The sequence below is a fragment of the Poecilia reticulata genome, linkage group LG7, assembly GCF_000633615.1.
Source record: "Poecilia reticulata strain Guanapo linkage group LG7, Guppy_female_1.0+MT, whole genome shotgun sequence".
Classification (NCBI taxonomy): Eukaryota; Metazoa; Chordata; class Actinopteri; order Cyprinodontiformes; family Poeciliidae; genus Poecilia; species Poecilia reticulata.
In genome coordinates, this window is record NC_024337.1 from 29,839,034 (window position 1) to 29,857,727 (window position 18,694).

The following is an 18,694-nucleotide window of genomic DNA, read 5'->3' on the forward strand; positions in this document are numbered from 1 at the left end:
TAGCAGTGCTGTTGCTGCTGCAAAACTGCGCTAGTGGGCAGAGAGTAAATGTACGAGGTCCAGCAGAGAATATTCTTGACGCTACACTTATTTAACACACACTTCATATTATGTTTTATCAAGCAGCCCTGCTAGGGACTGAACCCTTGTGTCACCTGACAGGTGAAGACACACATATCTTAAATTAGAAATCTCTCTGAGGTGACTTCTGCTATAGATTAACAGTTCAGATGCTATAGTAACATTTCTGACAGAATCCAGTTGGCAGTAATACAAATAATCAATGTCAATACTGAGCATGGTTGCTTCAAAAAGTAAGCTGCGGTGGCAAGTTGACTCGGGAAAACGCCTATCTGGCTTTCTGAAACCGAAAACCCAGAAAATGCTCAGTTACTCCAGAACTTCCGCAAGGTTTTCACCTATCCTGCTTTCTGAAACAAGGCCCAGATGTGGTTACCGTATTTTCCGCACTATAAGGCGCACCTAAAAAACCTTCAATTTCCTCAAAAGTCGATACGGGACGGGTGGCAACCCTAACTATAGCATCTATTCTATGCACCTTATAATGCGGTGCGCCTTATATATGAAAAAAGTTTTAAAATAGGTAATTCATTGAAGGTGCGCCTTATAGTGCGGAAAATAAGGTACTTGTATTCTACTGCAAAACGTCAAGATGTTTGGAGACAAACACACACAGAGGGATGACTGATCAGATTAGAAATACTTTTGAGTCACAGCTTGAAAAAAAAACACAACAAAAACAAATATGTGGCAAGGCTAATGCATTCTGTTAGGAAATTAGAACTTAAAGACAATTCAAGTGCAATCGCCGATTTACAGAATTGCTTCATTGTCCACCTCTCCTGCTAAAGTCGCAGTAAAGAGCTGTTGCAGGGAGGTGTGGAAAACAAACCCATGCTAAGCTAAAGCAGTAAGGGTTTTACCACCAGAACTGGAGCCACCAAATTTATTTAGATTCTTCAAAAGCTGGGAGAAAGTTATTTGTTGAATCGGATGCAAACATCATGGTGAGAAACCATAGAAATAAATCACCAGAAAGACAGATTATAATCAGCCTGGTTCTACTAGTTAGTCCCATTATGATTGTTAAAGTACAGCCTAACACCATAATTTCAATAAACACCAGAGGTAAGAAGAGGAAAAAAAAAATTAAAAATTAAATTCCAGCCAGCTAAGAGCTTATGCGAGTATATTTGTAAACTATGTTGGGTTGGCTTGTGTTTTCAGACACTGCATGCTCTGCTACAGCATGTCATGATACTAGTCGAGGCATTGACTCATTTTACGAATGGCTGACATGCACTGAAACCAATCGATTGGAAAAATGTGAACTACAATATAAATAGATCCGTACCAATTTAGCAGCATTAACCGCCACTAACCTCTAAAGACGATCGATGGATCGCCATCGACAGCAGCGTCCATCATGGGAGTCATGGAAACTCTGTCTCCAAAAGCCTAACCTTCAATTTAGTTTTATCTTGTTTGTATTCCTCAGGGAGAAAGTTACTATGGGTCTGAATTTACACCTAAAGCCTGCTAAGTGTTGCCCGATCACCACAGCGCTCACTAAAGCCAGCGGCTCTAACCCTTATTGCCTGGGGTTACGTCAGTCGCACCGTTTAAAAAAAAAAAAGAAAAACATTGTGAAGTCCAGCAGTGGAAAATTATACTTTTTTTTTGTTGTTTTTCCTCAGCTGTGTTTTTATCATGATTGCACAGTTGTTGAAGGAAGAAAACCCCTGGCTAGTAGCTTTAAATGTTAAGAAAACAAGCAAACAGATCAACATAAACCCAGAAGACATCCCCGTTGCCATCATTGGTACGTGCCCTTTAAGACACGCTGTCCGTCCCTTGGTTCCTGCGTCCGTCCGTCACTGTGCTCAGTCTGTGTCTCTAAAGGACCAGCTTGCCAATGATGGCTCCAATCACAAAGAAGAGCAAGCACAATGCGAGGACGCGGGTGCTCAAGCCTTCATCCTTCGTCATGGCCGTGCTAGCCAGGGGGTTAGGGTGAGAAGCAGCCATCGGTGTGATCTTTCTCTTCCGCACACCGTCGTCCTCCTAAAGCAAAGAAGAAACACACAAGCTTACTTGGAGGCTGCAAAACCTAGAGACTGGAAGGGAAAAAACAAACACCACAAGGAAGGAGGACAGAAAAACATACAATAGGAAGAAAGGAATAAAAGTAGGAAAGACACAAGGAAGGAGGGGCAGAGGAAAGGAGAGAAGACAGACAATTTGAAAGAAAGTAAGGAAAATTGAAAGGAGGAAGAAAAGAAGGTCATTGGGGAGATAAGAAAAATAAAGACTCAAAACAAAGGAAACTGGGTTAGAGTGAAAAAAAGGAAAAACATGAAAGATTCAAGAAAGAAAGGAAGAACAAAAGTAAAGACAGAATAAAGCACAAGGGGAAGAAAGGAAAAAAAAGCAGAATGGATAAAAGGAAATAAGGAAGGAAAACAGGACAAAAGAACATTTTAAAAAAGTAAGGCGAGATGGAAATGAAGAGAGAAAGAAAGAATACTGAAGAAAGGAAGGACAGAAGTACAATAGGAAGAAAAGAATGAAAAAAGTAGGAATGAAACAAGAAAGAAATGAAGACATGAAGGGAGGAGACAAATAATGTAGGATTTAACATTTAGACAATCGAATATGGATTAAAACCTGGAAATACCAGCATGTCCCCCTGTACTCTCATTGATATTCATTGTATAAATACGCATTTTCCTCTAAATTAAACTTAACCAAATATTTACTTTAGCCTTGCTGAGGCTGAGAAATATATTTTTCCCCTAAAGGGAGACAGGAGGGAATCGGCCTGGAACTGTTGAAGCCACCGTTTCAGCGCTTCTCACCCGGATCTGTTTGTTTTCTTCTCGTAGCCTCTGCACCTCCATCTGCAGCTGCCTGCACTCCTCCATGATCTTCTTCACCTCCCCGTCATCCAGGGAGGCGCTGGCTGACTTGGGCAGTGCAGAGTACTCAGTCTTAACAGAGGTAGAGGAAGACACAGGTTTGATGCTTTCACTCTCATGCTGCGGAGAGAGAACGGGTGGGGGTGGGCGGGTGGAATGGCAGTGAGCGAGGAAGAAGGAGAAGTGGAATAAGGGAAAAAAAAAAGAAAACATGCCGACGCGGCGGGGAGTGAGATTCAGGCACAAGACGTGTATGAATACAAACTAGGGGTTGAACGACTACATATTTTTTAAGGTCAACTAAATCATGATGTCGACTAGTCACTGTGACGTCATAGTGACGTAAGCGCAAAATGCTTCACAACTACTTGGAGGCGAACCAGCAAACTGAGGACGGGAGTCGGACTCCAGACCGTGGGCTAAAGTCTCAACATGAGGGCGCCGCGCTAACCACTGCGCCACGCAACGCCCCTACTGCGGTAACCTATGCTGACATTTTCAGTTTCTCTTTGGTAAATTAACATTTTTATACAATTTGAGCTTTCTGACAAACTCACCTACTTCACCTTTTTTCCATTTCCTTGAAAAAATCTATTTTGTCATGTGATAGCGACTAGTCGACTGGCACAGAAAAAAGTCATTGCAGAGAAAAGAATCGACTAGTCGACTAATTGGTGCAACCCCTAATACAAACATCATGTAATGAATGACTCTGGACACTGGAACGATACTGAAAACATGACAAAAATCTATTTCACCAACATGTGACATTTATTGTTGAACTCATTACAGAAACATCCGTTTCTCTCAGGATAGTGTGAATGACAAAATGACACTTATCTGTATTTGACAAAAATGTATGCAGTGGTGAGCAAAAATATATGAATGTGGAAAAAAAAACTAACTCATACTTACAGTTTTGTCATTTTCTAGAGGCATCTCAAATGCACATCTTAACTTTGAGTCCATCAGCTCCTCAGGTTTGGCCTCCTTCCACTGCAAACACAAACAAACAGGATTCACTTGTCGTTCAGTCAGACTTCTTTGATGCTGCTGCAACTAAACTGTTGTCCTCAACTCTAGATAACATCAACAGAACTACATTTCATCTTTTTTTCAGATGAATGTACAGAGTGAAAGAGACAGAATCACGCTTAAATCCATCTTTAGGTTCATGAATCAACTTAATGCTTAATACTCACAACTCCTTCCATGTCGGTCATGTCTCTGGGAGCCAGAATAGACTGCACCATGAATTTATGCTTACTCTTCTCGTTGGGGTCGTACTCAAACGGCTGCAGCATGACTGTGGAGCAGAGGAGATGATGAAATACAATCAATACTGCTCATATTCTGCAACTTGAAAATATATAGATGCCTTATAAGGAAACATTTTGAAATCAATACAGACCCTAAATCTAATAGGAAGAGGACTAGTTGAGGACACTGGAAACATGGGCTTACAAAACAAAACAAAAAAAACAATAAAACAAAAACTATCACAAATGAAAGCTCTAAAAACAAAAACCTAACTTGTACTTTCTGTTTTTGCCATTTGTAATCATCTTGTTGATCTAAAATACACAGTTTGTGTTAAAGTGGTCAAGCCTTTTATAGAGCTAAAGACTTTGGAGGAAACTGCATCTTTATAAGAAGAGGCTAGCAAGAAGGCATCTACAAAATACATTTAAAATTGTTTTATTCTTATTTATTTCACATAGATACTGTAACCCTGATTTATCCATTAGGTTTAGGAGGCTTTATGTCTGAATAATTCATAGGTTTGAGTTAAGCTGCTTAAAAAAATCACGAACACTATAACTTTTAAAGTGATGAGATGAAGCTGGGGGGAAAAGCAATCACAGTAATAATAGCAACAGCTTTGAAACACATTCAGAAAACCTGAAACCATACTTCCGAAGATCATAAAATAAATATTAAAATAAAAATGGTTTAAGACTTTTATACTTCCTGATGACTTCTGCCATTTTATGTAATAAAAGGTTGCTGACAAAAAGGATTTATAATTTCAAGCTTCAATGAAAAAGTTGTATTGTGCCAAATCTTGCACCATTGCACATTAGGTAGAACTAATATAGATATATTTAGGATGAAATAATCAATAAATACAACATTTTGTTTTCTCAGTAGAATCAAATGTTTCTTTAGATAGCAAATGTCGCGCTTCAAATCAGGTTAAAACTCCATTCAGAACGTTAAATCTTGTTACTAGTATGAGGCGTTGACACAATTTTTCCACGCAAATGAAAATATTCAACAAAATATGTTTACAAACCAGAAACATTTATGGAGGTTCCAGCGTCGATGATGCCGCTGTTCGGACGCACACAGTATCTGCGAGGTGCAGTTGTCTTAACTTTGAAACAGACATTCCTGTCTGTGGGATTAGTGAGCTTCAGCGTGGCAGTGACAACATCTGTAAATGGACCTGCAGCGGGGATAGAAAAAAAAACAAAAACCTTGGTGACTTGAGGGTCTGTGTGTTTGTTATAAAAGTCGTTGAAATGTAGAAGTTGGATTTTCACTATTGTGAAGAACTTAATGTAAGACATTTTCTTCAAATGCTATGAAGAAGATAGCATTTGAATGTCCCTTAACTTGTAGCTATTCTTTCTCAAAGAGACCGATCAATTTGCTAGAAAAGGAAATCAGTGAGTAAGTTATGAGAAATTTGATTTTTCTCTATCCAGATATCAACACAGAAAACTCCAGCATTTTCAGTCTATAAATGCATTCAATAGAATGTAATGTGGTGCAATAAGTAAGACATGGAAACACAGTTTGACACACAGATGAGAAGGATCTAGTAAAACAACTTTGTTCTCAGTTTAAAATCAGACTTTAATAAAACCAAAACAGCAGCATCTTTAATATTTATTTTTAATGCCCCACCCTTAGTTGGAAATTGAATGCAGCAGAAAACAAACACGGAGCGAGTCAAACACCTTCTGCTTTCTCTTGGCCTTTAAAGTCTGCTTCTGCTTTATAACTCTTGTTTAAAACTTCAGGTCATCTGGTGCCAACAACCTGACTGTGCTTTCTGCACACTGTTAAGACAAAGCATCACTAACTGTGTGTGTGTGTGTGTGCGCGTCCTCTCTAGGCTCATCTTAGCATTCAAGGATCTGCAACAATCAATCAGAGAGTCCCCCCCCCCCATTATACTGATCCAATGAAGCTAGTCCAACAATTTCCAGAGCAACAGGAGAGCCCAACGACAATCATCTGGGAAAACGATGATCATTAGTAAAACACACGCAACATCTGATTTTACAACAAGCCCGATTAAATGCAGCAAATCAGGGAAGGAAATCGGGTTACTTAGAAATTAAGAGTGAACGATAAAGCTTTCAGTCTGGGCTTTCAAGCTTAGGTCATTGAGCAATAAGCATGGTAATGGGGCTAGGCAATGACAAACTCTTTGTAGAAAATGCTAGAATATCCGCTTCTTGGTGCGCATGTGTTCACAACAAAACCGGTTTAAGGAACTGTGCTACACATTAGTCAACTTGTGAGTTCACATAATCGGAAAATGAATAGTAAGGTAAAAGAAGCGTATAAGATTATTGTAGTATTGGTATGGACGGCCTGTCCTGACGCTGCAATGACAGCTAGCAATTTATCCGGCTAGTTAGAGCAAATAAACTAACAGGTTTACTGTTTCATCCGTCACCAACTAAGAACACATTTCCCCCATCTTTTGAAGACACAATGAGAAAACAACATAATAAAAGGGCTAACAGCTGACATAGATACTGGCTAATGACTAGAGCTAGCTGCCTAACTTCGGCCCTGCCCTCCGCCTTAGCGTTACCTCTGAATTTGAGTTCCTGTGGCGGCTCTAGCACCAGGACTTGTTCTTGTCTGGCCATGTCCCAGGACTTCTGTCTATCGTGACGGCGAGGACAACAATATAATGCCACAGAAAACCCTTAGGAAAGAAAAACAACTGGCTCCTGAAGATAACACAGCGGTCGTCTAAAGGGAGCACAATCACTTAGACTGATAGGCTTGCTGACTGAGTTCCACCGACAGCTGTTGGAAGCTAACTGCTAACTATGCTAGCGGCGGCGGCGACTAGAGGAAGGAGGAGCCTTAGCGTGGTGACGTCGCACGGCGTTACGCTAACAGGAAGTCCGCTGTTTTTTTTAATTCAAATCTTTATTGAAATAAATGCTACAGAACAACACAATAAAGTACAGTATAATATATTGACAGCCGCAACGCAACGGTGCAAGTTTTAGTACTGGTAGAATTTCCAATAGTTTTGACATATTGTTTGACCTCATCTTCTGCACTTCTAAGTAAAATACCTACCCCAGCAGGGATTGCATAATTACAGAATTAAATCCTATTTATAGGAATTATATTGCCGTATTTTGTGACAAAATCTTGATGTCATTAAATATCCATCATGGCTGAGCAACTGATTAACTAAAACTATGTTGTGAGTAAACCAGTTGGGGTAAAATAAGGATTTGTTTTTATGTAAGATGTCTTTAATTTTCCAGATGTAACCTGTGTGGGGAGAAATAGATTATGCTTGTGAACCAATGATCAAGAAGCTTTTTTTCTTTCTTTTTAAAAATGAAAACCGGATCATTTTAAGGACATTTTCTCAACATAATTGCAAAATAAAAGGATATTATGGTCATTTTCTTCCCTGCCAAAATTTGAGCTCAGCACTGCTGCAGTCGTAACCTTTGGTGACTTACCTTCTTGTGGTGGTTGCCTTCCCTATGAATGTGTAGGGCATATCATAACATTTCTGCATTAAAGACTTATTTTATTATGTAAAAAATTTAATTGTTACTGTATTAGCTGTAATTGTGAAACCTTTAAAATAAGCTGGCTCACTGCATGTTTCAGTTTTACTGAATGAAACTTTCACTTGAAATGTCCGTGAAGTCGCAAATTTATGGTTTTTCAAAACACAAACTTTTGACCTGAACAATCACAGATTTTTAAATGTGCAGTGATTTAAAAAAAGTTACTTCTTAACTTATGTTTCTTTCTATTGCTGTATTATGTTGCGTGTTTTCTGAAGGTCTCCATTTTTAATCTTGTGAGTCAGTATTATTTGGCTGCTACTGGGGCTGCATAGTTGTTTTTCTTGTGGTAAAAGATCTCTGTAAATCTAATTCTGCCATGAAGTACAAATAATTTTGAGCTCAGCTGCCAATGCCGACACTTGACGTGATAGAAAAGTAGAAATGAACAGTGCAAATGTCTGAGATTAACGCCACAAATCTGGACCTTACATTTCACTGAGTCCAGTGTGTTGATGAACTGCATCTCAGCGCAGTTTATCAGCTGCAATATGGCAAACAAGAGGGCCATATGGGGAGCCAGGAGGGCCACTGGAGTTAATATCCACATCTTTTCAAGTTTAAACATCACATCTAATCACCCGCTTCACCGAGACATTACGCAGATTTCTCTGTGTAAATCCTCATCACGTTGAGGCTCACAAAAGCAGCTGTAAAAATTTAAATTGCAAACTTCTAAATCACAAACAACTCCCAGATTCCCTTTGTGTAGCTAATATTTTCAAAACTTGAAAAGTATTAAATGCACCAGTGATGTTGAGCATAAAAAAAGGAAGAGATGCAAGCACTAATCAATCTGAAACACTAATTTGAATAATTCGCAACATGAACCTTATTGCATGTAATAAGGTTGCATGCGACTGCATGTAACTCTGCCTATGACTCAAATGTACTGGAAGAAACTGGAGCTAATTGGAAATGATAAAATTTAAGGAACAGACTTTTTTCATCGTTTTAGTGTCTCAAAAGAGATTTTTTTTTTCTCAGATTAGAACTCATTTCAGTAAATTCAACAAGTTGAAGTCAGATTATTGACACTCAGATGATATAGTTATATAGTGTATACATATCCCATTTTATGCTTTTAACCAATGAAAAGTCTAAATGCAGTTTTTAACAAAAAAAGGAGAAAGAAGCATAAAACACTATAAAACTACCTGGTAGACGGCTGTGCCAACCTTTACCTTGAGAAAATCAACCTGTGGAAAATTCACATTGCACATCAAGCAACTTGTTCTCTTTTCTTCTCTATCCCGATTCTGGGGTAATGATGAAACGCAAAATTTATTTTCAGCTGAAAAAACAAACAAACTTTGAACCACTGAACAACAATCCTGCCGTTGCAGTCAGTCGAAGTGGAAGCTTCTGACTTTGTCTCCGTTTCAGCAGTCTTACAGACTCCAGCAGCTGACGTTTATTCTTCCACTTAACTTTCCATGATTAAGCTTGGTTACAATACTCTGATTCTTGAGCAATACATTTTTGCTGCTTACCTGACTTGTGAAAGTTGTCTATTCTTCCATAAAAGTATTGTCAGAAACTACAAATCAAAAGTGAAATAAAACACTGAAATGTATCTCTGTGTAATTAATCCATAAAAGATCCACTTTGTGAACTGAAATAGAGGAATAAATGTACTTTAATTTCTTTCCTTTTCTTGAGATGCACCTAAATATTGTCCACCACTCCCCCATAAAACAAATTCAAATATATTGTGAGATATGTTACACAGGTTCATGCTGCTGTGGTTCAAGACAATTTGCTGAAATACTTGAATTTTTCTTTGCGGAATCCACCAGCAAAACCTTCGAGCGCCGTTATTGGGGATAGCGATGTGCTCCACAACTTGCTGTGCTCCCGTCAGAGATGCGCTTTGCATTGATGCTAGCCGAAATTAAACAGACTCCCTATCTGAAGAGGAAACGTCGGGTAAACCAACGGGAAACTTCACTTCCCCGGGCACAGATTTACGACGTCCCTCCCCACTGATCAAACTGAAGTGATAACGGTAAAAACGACAAATGCAGGTTGTGAGAGCAGAAAATAGTGCAGTGTGCTTCTTGGCTTAAATGACCGGCCTGTAGCCGTCTACAGCTGCAGGCCATATTTCTTAGAATTTTATTTATTAGAGTAGTTTGTCCTTAAAGTGAAATCAGGTTTAAAGTGTACATTCAACAAAGACGAGGGCACAGATTAACCAATAACATACAGGCTGCCTTTGCTTTGCAAAAACAAACTAAACCGATTTATTTTTGTCTTTTTTTTCCTCTTTTTTATCATTTAAGTATTGTGAAACGGGTATCAGTCACCTCCAGTGCATTCTTTGGAAAAACAAAAAAAAAAAGAAAAGAAAAAAAACGTTCTCTGGAATAGAAGAAAAACAAAAGAAACCCGAACACAACTTTAGTTGAAAGGATTTAAGTTATAGCAATACGCACACTGTCAAGTGTACAATTTGTCAAGGTTCATTTGATTCTAATAAAATACTTTTTTTTTTAAACCCATATACATTTCATATATTTATCTTTTTGGGGTATATGGATTCAAAAATAGACATTTAAATCATAACGGGAGAATTGGGGGGGGGGGGGGGGACAAAACAAAACAAAAGAACTACAAAAGCTACACATGGTTTTTTGTCGTCTCTGAGGAGGAAAAGCGAGGACAGAGAGAGCAAGATGGGGAAGATACAGAAAGGGGCGGTTTTAAAGAAAGACGAGGGGGAGAGAAAAGCGAGGATGGTGAGGAGTCAGGAGGAGGATTGGCCAAGCTATACAGCGCAGTATGACACCCACTTTAGCTCATTACACACGTACAGTCGTGATCAAGGCACAGGGATCTTCTAAAAGTTAACTCTTGGTTTTTTTTTTCTTCAATAAAGTTGTACAAAATAATACATTTTACAGTCTGTACAAGAATAATAGTTCAGCAGTAAAGTAAAGACGTACATACAAAGAAGCAGGAGGTCAGCGGGAGGAATGATGGGAGAGGAATGGCAGGGAGGCAGCGGGGTGGCGGGGCGTTTAACCACATGAATACAAAAAAAAAAAAAAAAAAAATCAGGGTGGGAGGAGGCGTAGGGTGTGGGGGAGTTTGCCGTCTTCTTTTTCCAAAGTTCTGGGTTGTTGTAACATTTCAATTTTCACTTAAAACAAAAACACTTTGAGGAAGGTGCAGGTGGGAAGAGGTGAGGAGCAAAAGAGGGGGTGAGAAACAAAAAACAAAAAAAGGATGGAGAGTAGGCAAAACAGATAAAGAATGAGCACACAGGGCACAATGGCACTAAGTCTACACAGACAAAAACAGCTGTGGAGACAGTAAAACAGGATGAGAGTTCTTGTTAATTTATACGGTACTGTACTGTTTGGAGGATGCAGCCTCGTCCTCTTTGATTCCACAAAAGTTGGCAATTTTTTTGTTTCTCTTCCGCCCCCCCCCCTCACTCTGTCTCTCTTTTAAATTCAACATGTTCTCCTTAGTTTGGCTCCGCTGCCGACGAGGCAGAGTCGGGTGGCGAAACGGCTCCAAAAGAAGAGTCAGCGAGCCCCGAGCCCGGCGTCGTCTCGCCAACAGCTCCTCTTTTCCCCTCCTCCCCGAGCGTTCGTTCTAGTCGATCCGTTTAAAACCTCAAAATCTCACTCGGGATGAAGGAGTTGGCACCTCGACAGAGCCCAGCGGCTTGAGAACAGAGCGGAGGATCCGCCTTCCTGTCCAGAAAGCAGGAGCGATGTGCCGGATCCCAAGATGTCTGTGAGCGACGGGAAGGTTTGGTGTTACACGGTTCAAGTTAAGTCCTGAGCACAGTGCTTGTGTGTGTGTGTGTGTGTTTTCTTAATGTTTACTTTTTTGTTTTTTAAATTCCATTTTGTTTTTTTATTTATTTCGTTAGATACAGTGTTCTGCTGATCTATTGGTGACACATTTATTCTCTATTTGCAGTATTTCAACAGTTCTCTTTCCAGACGTTTTTTTTTTATTTTTTATTTTTAGCTCTCTTGGTTTTCGTCGACGCAGATGTAACAAAATCTCTAAACTGTCCAGTCTGGGCCGCTCTCAGGAGGGTGACGGGGGACAATACTTGACTTAAAAAAACAAAACAAAAAACAAAAAAAGGTGAGGAGCTCGGAATATGGCTGAAGCTGGAGGTTTGAGTCTTTATTTTACTTCTCTTTTCATCCCCTGACACCCTTTTCAAATCCCACATCACATGGGGACGTTGCATCAGGGGTAAGCTCTGGGTTTATGGTGTGTGTGTGTGCGCGTGTGTGTGTACTTTGGCCTCGTTTTTTTGCAGCAGGCACTAACACACATCGGTGGAAGAGGGGAGTTCAGAGACCCAGTGTTCAGTGTCTTCTTTTTTTTTTTTTCCTGTTTTTAAACGGAGACGATGGTTGTTTTTTTTTTTTTGGCGTTCCCATCACAACAGCTCGTACTGCCGCAGGTGCATCCGCTGGATGATGTCTCGACAGTCGTTGAAGACCCTGCGGATGTTTTCCGTGTCGACGGCGCAGGTGAAGTGGGGGTAGCAGTAGTGCCTCCCGTCCGCGCTCGCCGTGCTGATCCTCTGCAAGGCGGTGAAAGAAAAATGATACAAAGTCATTGACCTCTTCCTGAAGGCATCGTTTCATATTTTCAAAATTCTAAATAAAGCAGATGCATAAAAAAAAAAAGGATAAGTCTATTACAGAAATCAGAAAACTCTGGACTGGAATAAATTAATAGTGCTGTCCTTCACACAGCAGACTATACGCATTAGCAAGCGACTTCATCTGACTGGACGTTCAGAAAATATAGAAATATTGTTCAACTTAACAGCGGCCGTTTATCTTATCATTTATCATAATACATTTCCTATCATAAATTAAACCATTGCTTATTTCGAACAAGTAAAATGTCAGACATAAAATAATTACAAATAAATAAATAAATAAATAAATATAATAGTCAAACACAACAATTCCAAGACTTTCATATCCAGTACACAAAGAAGTAGGAAGAAGACAACACTTATTAAATCATATTCCCAATAGACTCATGCAAATATGCCCACGTTACACATATTTACACATCTGATCTGATTTCATTATTATGCAGTATAACAATTTTGATTAATCATCATCATCAAAATAAAAAAAAAACTGTCAGGAATGTCACTTTTTCTATGTTCTCTGCTGTTTGTTCAATGAGAGCAGAAATAAGTACCAAAAAATATGATTAAATGCAGCTACTGTTTGCTGTTTAGTGATACAAATTCCTCTTTTTTTATGCGAGAAGAAACATTTTACAAATGGGAATGTTTTTCAAGAGCAGAATTTATGTTTGTGGAGATATGATTGCAGTTAGCTAAAAAACAAGCAATACATGGTTCTCTTCACTTTTATCGTTGGCACACAGCAACTCAAAATATCAATCCCAGTTCAAGCGCAACACAAGTTCAGCACAAGGACTTACTAGGAACTCATCTCTTATGAAGTACTTTGCTCTTGTAACGCGAGGATCTTCTCCGGGTTCTGGTGTCGCTGTCGGACAAAAGAGAAAACACAGATTATCTGAGGTTTCCACCGTACGGGGATTAGGAGTATGCACGGCAGCGTGGAAGAACATCTTTTGACACGTCGGGCATACTGTGTTCATTATGTGCAACGAACACATCTCCAAGTGTTTCGCTATAGCAGAAGTTTAAATTACAAAGCAACTTGAAAACTAACATTTGCATAGTTGGTCAGTGACTGGGACACTCCTGAGCTCTCGACCGTTTCTGTCATGCAAAATACTTTTCGGAGTCAAATTCCTAATCCTGCCGCGACTATTTTACCTTAGGGTTTTGGCATTAATGCTAACTTTAACTACACATCATTCAGAATTCATAATATTTACATCTAAACTAACAAATATTCAGGTTATGATAAATGATATCTCTTTGCTTTTTTTTGCATTTTTTCAGGCTGAAACTACAGATTATTTTACGAATCGACTTATTGATCTATTGGTTATTCTGACAATTATTGGATAAATAAATAGGCACATTCTGTAGAAACTTTATTAAACCACCTTATCTATACAATATCAGAAATACAATCATTCACATCCTTTTTTTAAAATAACAATATAAACATTTTATTGCTTAAGTGCAATCCTTTAGTTAATTTGAACTGGGTTGATATATATATATATATATATATTATATATATATATATATATAAAAAAGCCAGCTAAGGAGTTTTGGGTAAAATATATTCCATCCATCCATTTTCTTTACACCCTTGTCCCTTAGTGGGGTCGGGAGGGTTGCTGGTGCCCATCTCCAGCTAACGTTCCAGGCGAGAGGCGGGGTTCACCCTGGACAGGTCGCCAGTCTGTCGCAGGGCAACACAGAGACACACAGGTCATGTTTTTGGACTGTGGGAGGAAACCGGAGTACCCGGAGAAAACCCATGCATGCACAGGGAGAACATGCTAACTCCATGCAGAAAGACTGGGGCCGGGAATTGAACCCAGAACCTTCTTGCTGCAAGGCAACAGCTCTACCAACTGCGCCATTGTGCAGCCCGGTAAAATATATTGACAGACAAAAGTATTTTATATTTGTATAGGTCTTTATATTTATTTGTTCAGGTGTCATTGTGCAGGCAGTCAAAAGAGTGTGTCTGTTTCTGACCCCCTTACCGTCATCAGGTGTAGTATAGCGAGCAAATTCAGGGAAGTATTCCTCAATTTTAGATTTCCCTGCCAGTACTTTCTCTGCAAGCAGGTCCTGTTTATTTAGGAACAAAATGACAGAAATGGTCCGCAGCCACCTGCAACGGCAAAACAAACCTGAGCGTTACGAGAGTCCCACACAACCTCCGCTTTAAAACTCAGAACTATTCCGAACGAAAATGTATAGCTTTTCCCAGGTCATTTTATGGTATATTCCAAATAAATCTGCAGTATTAATCAACAAGGTTCAAATCCAGTTCATAATCAGCTGACTGATTCCTGAATATTGATCTTTAGAAAGACATTAAAAGGGCCAATGTGCTGCTGCATAGTCAAATATTTCTAATCATATATTGAGTGACTCTTTAGATGAATCATTGCTAAACTTTTCCCACCTGTACTGTGGCCTTTTTTTAATTCAATTCAACAACAACAACAAAATGCTCAGATATGTTAGAGAAAGAAATGTAAAAAGGAAAAAGAAAAAAAGTTGGAACATCAAAAAATCGGCTCTCCTATCTGGCAAGTAGGAGATAAATATGTAGTTAAAATATTTCACTAAATATTATCTTTTGCAAAAGATGAAGTGAACTTCCTGTTGCCATCACCTGTTGTTCCAGATGTTCTTGAAGAGGTTGAGGGCCTCCTGTAGTCGATTGGTCTGATTGTCCTCTCTGATCACCATGTTGTAACTGCTACTGGCCACGACAAAGATGATGGCCGTCACGTCTGTGGACCGAAAAAAAAAAAGAAAGAAAGAAAAAAAGCTGAATTACACATGCAGTATAAAATAAAAAAGTAAGGCGAGAGGAAGGAGTGCTTACCGTTAAAGCACTGAATCCATTTCCTGCGCTCGTCTCTCTGACCCCCAACATCAAACATACTGTGAAGATCAAACAAGACACATGGAGACTTCAAAACATGCGCAACACTGCCATCGTCTGGAGAAACTGGTGTTTTCATTCTGATGTTCACCATGAAGCAGTAAGAAAGTGTCTAGAAAGACAAGACTGGATCTTCTTGTTACTTTTACTTACTGGAAATTGACTTTGTCGACTTGAAATCTTGTTTCGAAGATCCCCGAAGTCAAAACTCTGCATCGAAGCAAATCCTGGGGAGGAAAGCAAAACACAAAACATTAAAAAGGCTTTGCTTCAAGAGGATTTATTGCTGCCAATGGCTCCATGTTCTCCCTCTACGGATGACGCAATGTTGTCGAATTTGACAATTTAATTGAGTGCAACTCCCCATATGACTGGACTGGTGTGATTATACATTTCTGCAAATAAATTGGTGATCCTCAACTTGAAAATATATGTTTTTAAATGGAGCTATATGTATAAACTCACTGACACAGATGTGAATTGCTCGGCAGAGACACCACATTTTTGTTGCTAAAATATGGACCAGCATTTAGAAAAGTGTTAATAACCCACCTGATCTGTTGGAGTGTAGTCGTTCTGTTTCACAATGTCGATCTTGTCTAGAAAGCTGGAAGGAAACACGGACAGCAGGGTAAGGAACATGATGTTCATTTAAGGCACAAAAATACGTACATAAAGATGAGGTTAGAAAACATTCCAGTTGAACTTAAAATAATGGCTGCATCCTGACGGTGTTCCCTCAAAGGCTTAGAAATTTGACATCTGCCTTATTTAGTTGTAATTAAATTTGGAGGTCCCAACTCAGATTCTTAACTTAAATACACCTTATATTTGCATACGTCTCCACTACATATACAAGTTAAACCCTCCTAGGTACCTTGAGATTTTTATTTGCGCTTTTAAATTTTTATATTTTTTAAGCTGCACTAATGCAAGTTGCAGTAATGTCTCTTAGATTAAGTCAGCTATTTTTGATATCCATTTCATTATTGCATTTTTTTCCTTAATGTTCCTTTTATACTAAAACTAGAGCTCCTCTTTGCATATTTACTACCATTGACTTTGATTCTAAATACATTTATAATACACTCTAAACAATTTAATTCATGTTTGAGCTTTTTTCTCCCACTTCACAAAGTGAAAATACTTTTTTTAATACTATAATTCTACCAAATTGGAAATATAAGAAAGAAAAAAACAAACATGTTTTGACGACTTGTGTTTTCTCTTATGCAAAAACTACCAAACTAACCTTTAAGGTAATACAAGTCCAGACATTCCTAGAACATTTGTAATGTGAGGTCTAACTTAACAATGACAAATCAAAAATTAGACTAATCCATATTTCTACGGGATCTATTTGGCATTTTTGTGAAGGTAAGCATCGCAGCTCAGCTTTGTGTTGGTCCATCACTTATCGTCCGTATAAAAAGCAAAGCAGCTTGTGGTTGTAATTTGATGATGTGGAGAACAGAAGTACAAGGGGCTTGAGTCGTTTTTGCACAGCACTGCAAACAAAACTGACAGTAGTTCTAATTTCAGGTTTGGTGGAATTAGAAAAAAATACATTAAAAAAACAAAACAAAACTTCATGCTAATTTTAAAAGCAACAAAAAATGAATTTAAAAAAAAGTGAGATTTTTTTATTTTCCAAATCTGGATCAGCAAGAAGGGGAAAAGAAAAAAAAAAAGGCAGGATGAAAGCTAAGTGGATTCTGACTGACATTACGGAGCACATTTCAAAAATAGCTCCCTGCCACCCGGGCTTGCAGCGCCATAACCATGGAGACCCAACTACAGGAGCTATTAATAGCCTATCAGCTCCCGATCTTGTGCAGCTGGAGCTGCTCCAGAGAAAAGACAGACAGACGAATGAAGAGACGGAAGATGGAGGAGGAGCAACAGGAAAATGAGAGCAGGGATCAGGATCAGTTTGTGTTTTTGTGCTGGACGTGTGAGGGAACAAAACGCCGGACTGGACTACCTGAAACATGTGAGGGGAGATAAGAGAGAAGGGATATTTTCTTGCTCTTCAAGTCTTTTCTTTTTTGAATGGAGGACAACATATAAATCCAATACAAGTTAGACTGAAGATGAATGACTTAAGGTATCCTCCCCGCCTCCTCCTCCTCTAAACATCCTCTTATCTGTAGATGACTGTCTCAGCCACGCTTGCTCCCAAACACTAAAAACTGCTGCCGTTTCACTGCCCCTCTGCCATTTCTGGAAGAGGCTTTGGAAAATACACACACCAGTCAAATCTGATCCAAACTGTTGGACAGCTAAGAGGAAATGTCAGCAGCCGACACATTTTTACATTCGAGCCTTAAGCTTCCCCCTCCACGGCGTGAGCGACAAAACATCGGCAAAAATGGAAATTCACCAGCGTAGCTGCTGATTTGAAGTAAATGTTTGTGATTTCTGAGTGAGGTTAGCAATGTTTCAGGACCAACTTAATGCCGGACTCTCGTACTGTAAACAGAGGAATGTGAAAAGTAATGAACAGAGGTGCCGACCTGAAACATCGCCCTCGTCTTTTGTCACTTCGATGGGTTTAAATGGGATTTTGAGACGAAATTACTGCAGAATTTTGATGTCTATGGGAACTTCAGAATACATTTTACGGTAACAAGTGGGGGTCGGTGCCTTATTTTGCCTAAAAAAAAAAAAAAAAAAAAATCTAAATATTGTGCTCTGTATTCAGCCAACTGGATCTTTTGGGCTCTATCTATACTAACTATGTGAAATAACTCAAGCTCAGTCAAACGGCCTGAAAAGTATCTGCAAACATTTACAAAGTCTTGCCACAGACTTTCAAATGGAATTAGGTTTGGACTTTGACTATACCACAAACAAGCTTTGATCCAAAGTATTCCTCTGAGTGCTCAGAGTCATTTTCCTGCCGAAGGATTGACCCCAGTTATTTGTGGAAGACTTCAAATAATGTTTTATCATCTAATTTAGCTCTAAGCCTCTCCACAACTTCCTCCCTGACCAGTCTGCAGTAATTACTGTTATACATTTGTTATAAAAGTATTACTGATTGCACTTTAAAAATTAGGTAACTTTATATTATTAAAGGTAAAGTTTAAACGGTAATGATTTCTTGGTTAATGTCAAGTTGTCATAACACAGACATTTTGAATAATGCCAACTTTGTATTAAAAGTGTCATAATTTACCGAATGACGCTTTATGACAACGGTCATAAATATTCATGAAGGCTTATTCATGTTCATGACGGGTGTTATGACATGTTTATGACAGTCATAAATATTCATGAAGGCTTATTCATGTTCATGACAGGTGTTATGTCATGTTTA

At 38.9% G+C, this 18,694-nt stretch overlaps 2 protein-coding genes across 3 annotated transcripts in view; both read right to left on the bottom strand.

The window, feature by feature from the left end:
• Positions 1-952: 952 nt before the first annotated feature.
• LOC103468029 (vesicle-associated membrane protein-associated protein B-like) lies at positions 953-7,045 on the bottom strand. 2 transcript variants are annotated; one of them, XM_008414864.2, is made up of 6 exons: positions 6,775-7,045; positions 5,236-5,388; positions 4,142-4,245; positions 3,855-3,935; positions 2,880-3,011; positions 953-2,085 (listed from the first exon to the last, which is right to left on the bottom strand). In XM_008414864.2, the coding sequence occupies exons 1-6, from the start codon at positions 6,830-6,832 to the stop codon at positions 1,918-1,920; spliced, it is 696 nt and encodes a 231-aa protein (XP_008413086.1). In that variant the 5' UTR covers positions 6,833-7,045; the 3' UTR covers positions 953-1,917. The 2 variants fall into 2 exon arrangements, with proteins under 2 accessions (XP_008413086.1, XP_008413085.1); XM_008414863.2 differs by having other exon boundaries at positions 2,880-3,059.
• A 3,146-nt stretch (positions 7,046-10,191) lies between these two features.
• Positions 10,192-18,694, bottom strand: part of gnas (GNAS complex locus) — a 30,263-nt gene continuing 21,760 nt past the window's right edge. The window contains exons 6-12 of the mRNA XM_008414865.2: positions 15,925-15,979; positions 15,526-15,599; positions 15,313-15,371; positions 15,097-15,217; positions 14,456-14,586; positions 13,241-13,308; positions 10,192-12,353 (exon numbers count right to left, since the gene is read on the bottom strand). Coding sequence (XP_008413087.1) covers positions 12,207-12,353; positions 13,241-13,308; positions 14,456-14,586; positions 15,097-15,217; positions 15,313-15,371; positions 15,526-15,599; positions 15,925-15,979 — 655 coding nt within the window. The 3' untranslated portion in view covers positions 10,192-12,206. The remainder of the gene's footprint in view (positions 12,354-13,240; positions 13,309-14,455; positions 14,587-15,096; positions 15,218-15,312; positions 15,372-15,525; positions 15,600-15,924; positions 15,980-18,694) is intronic.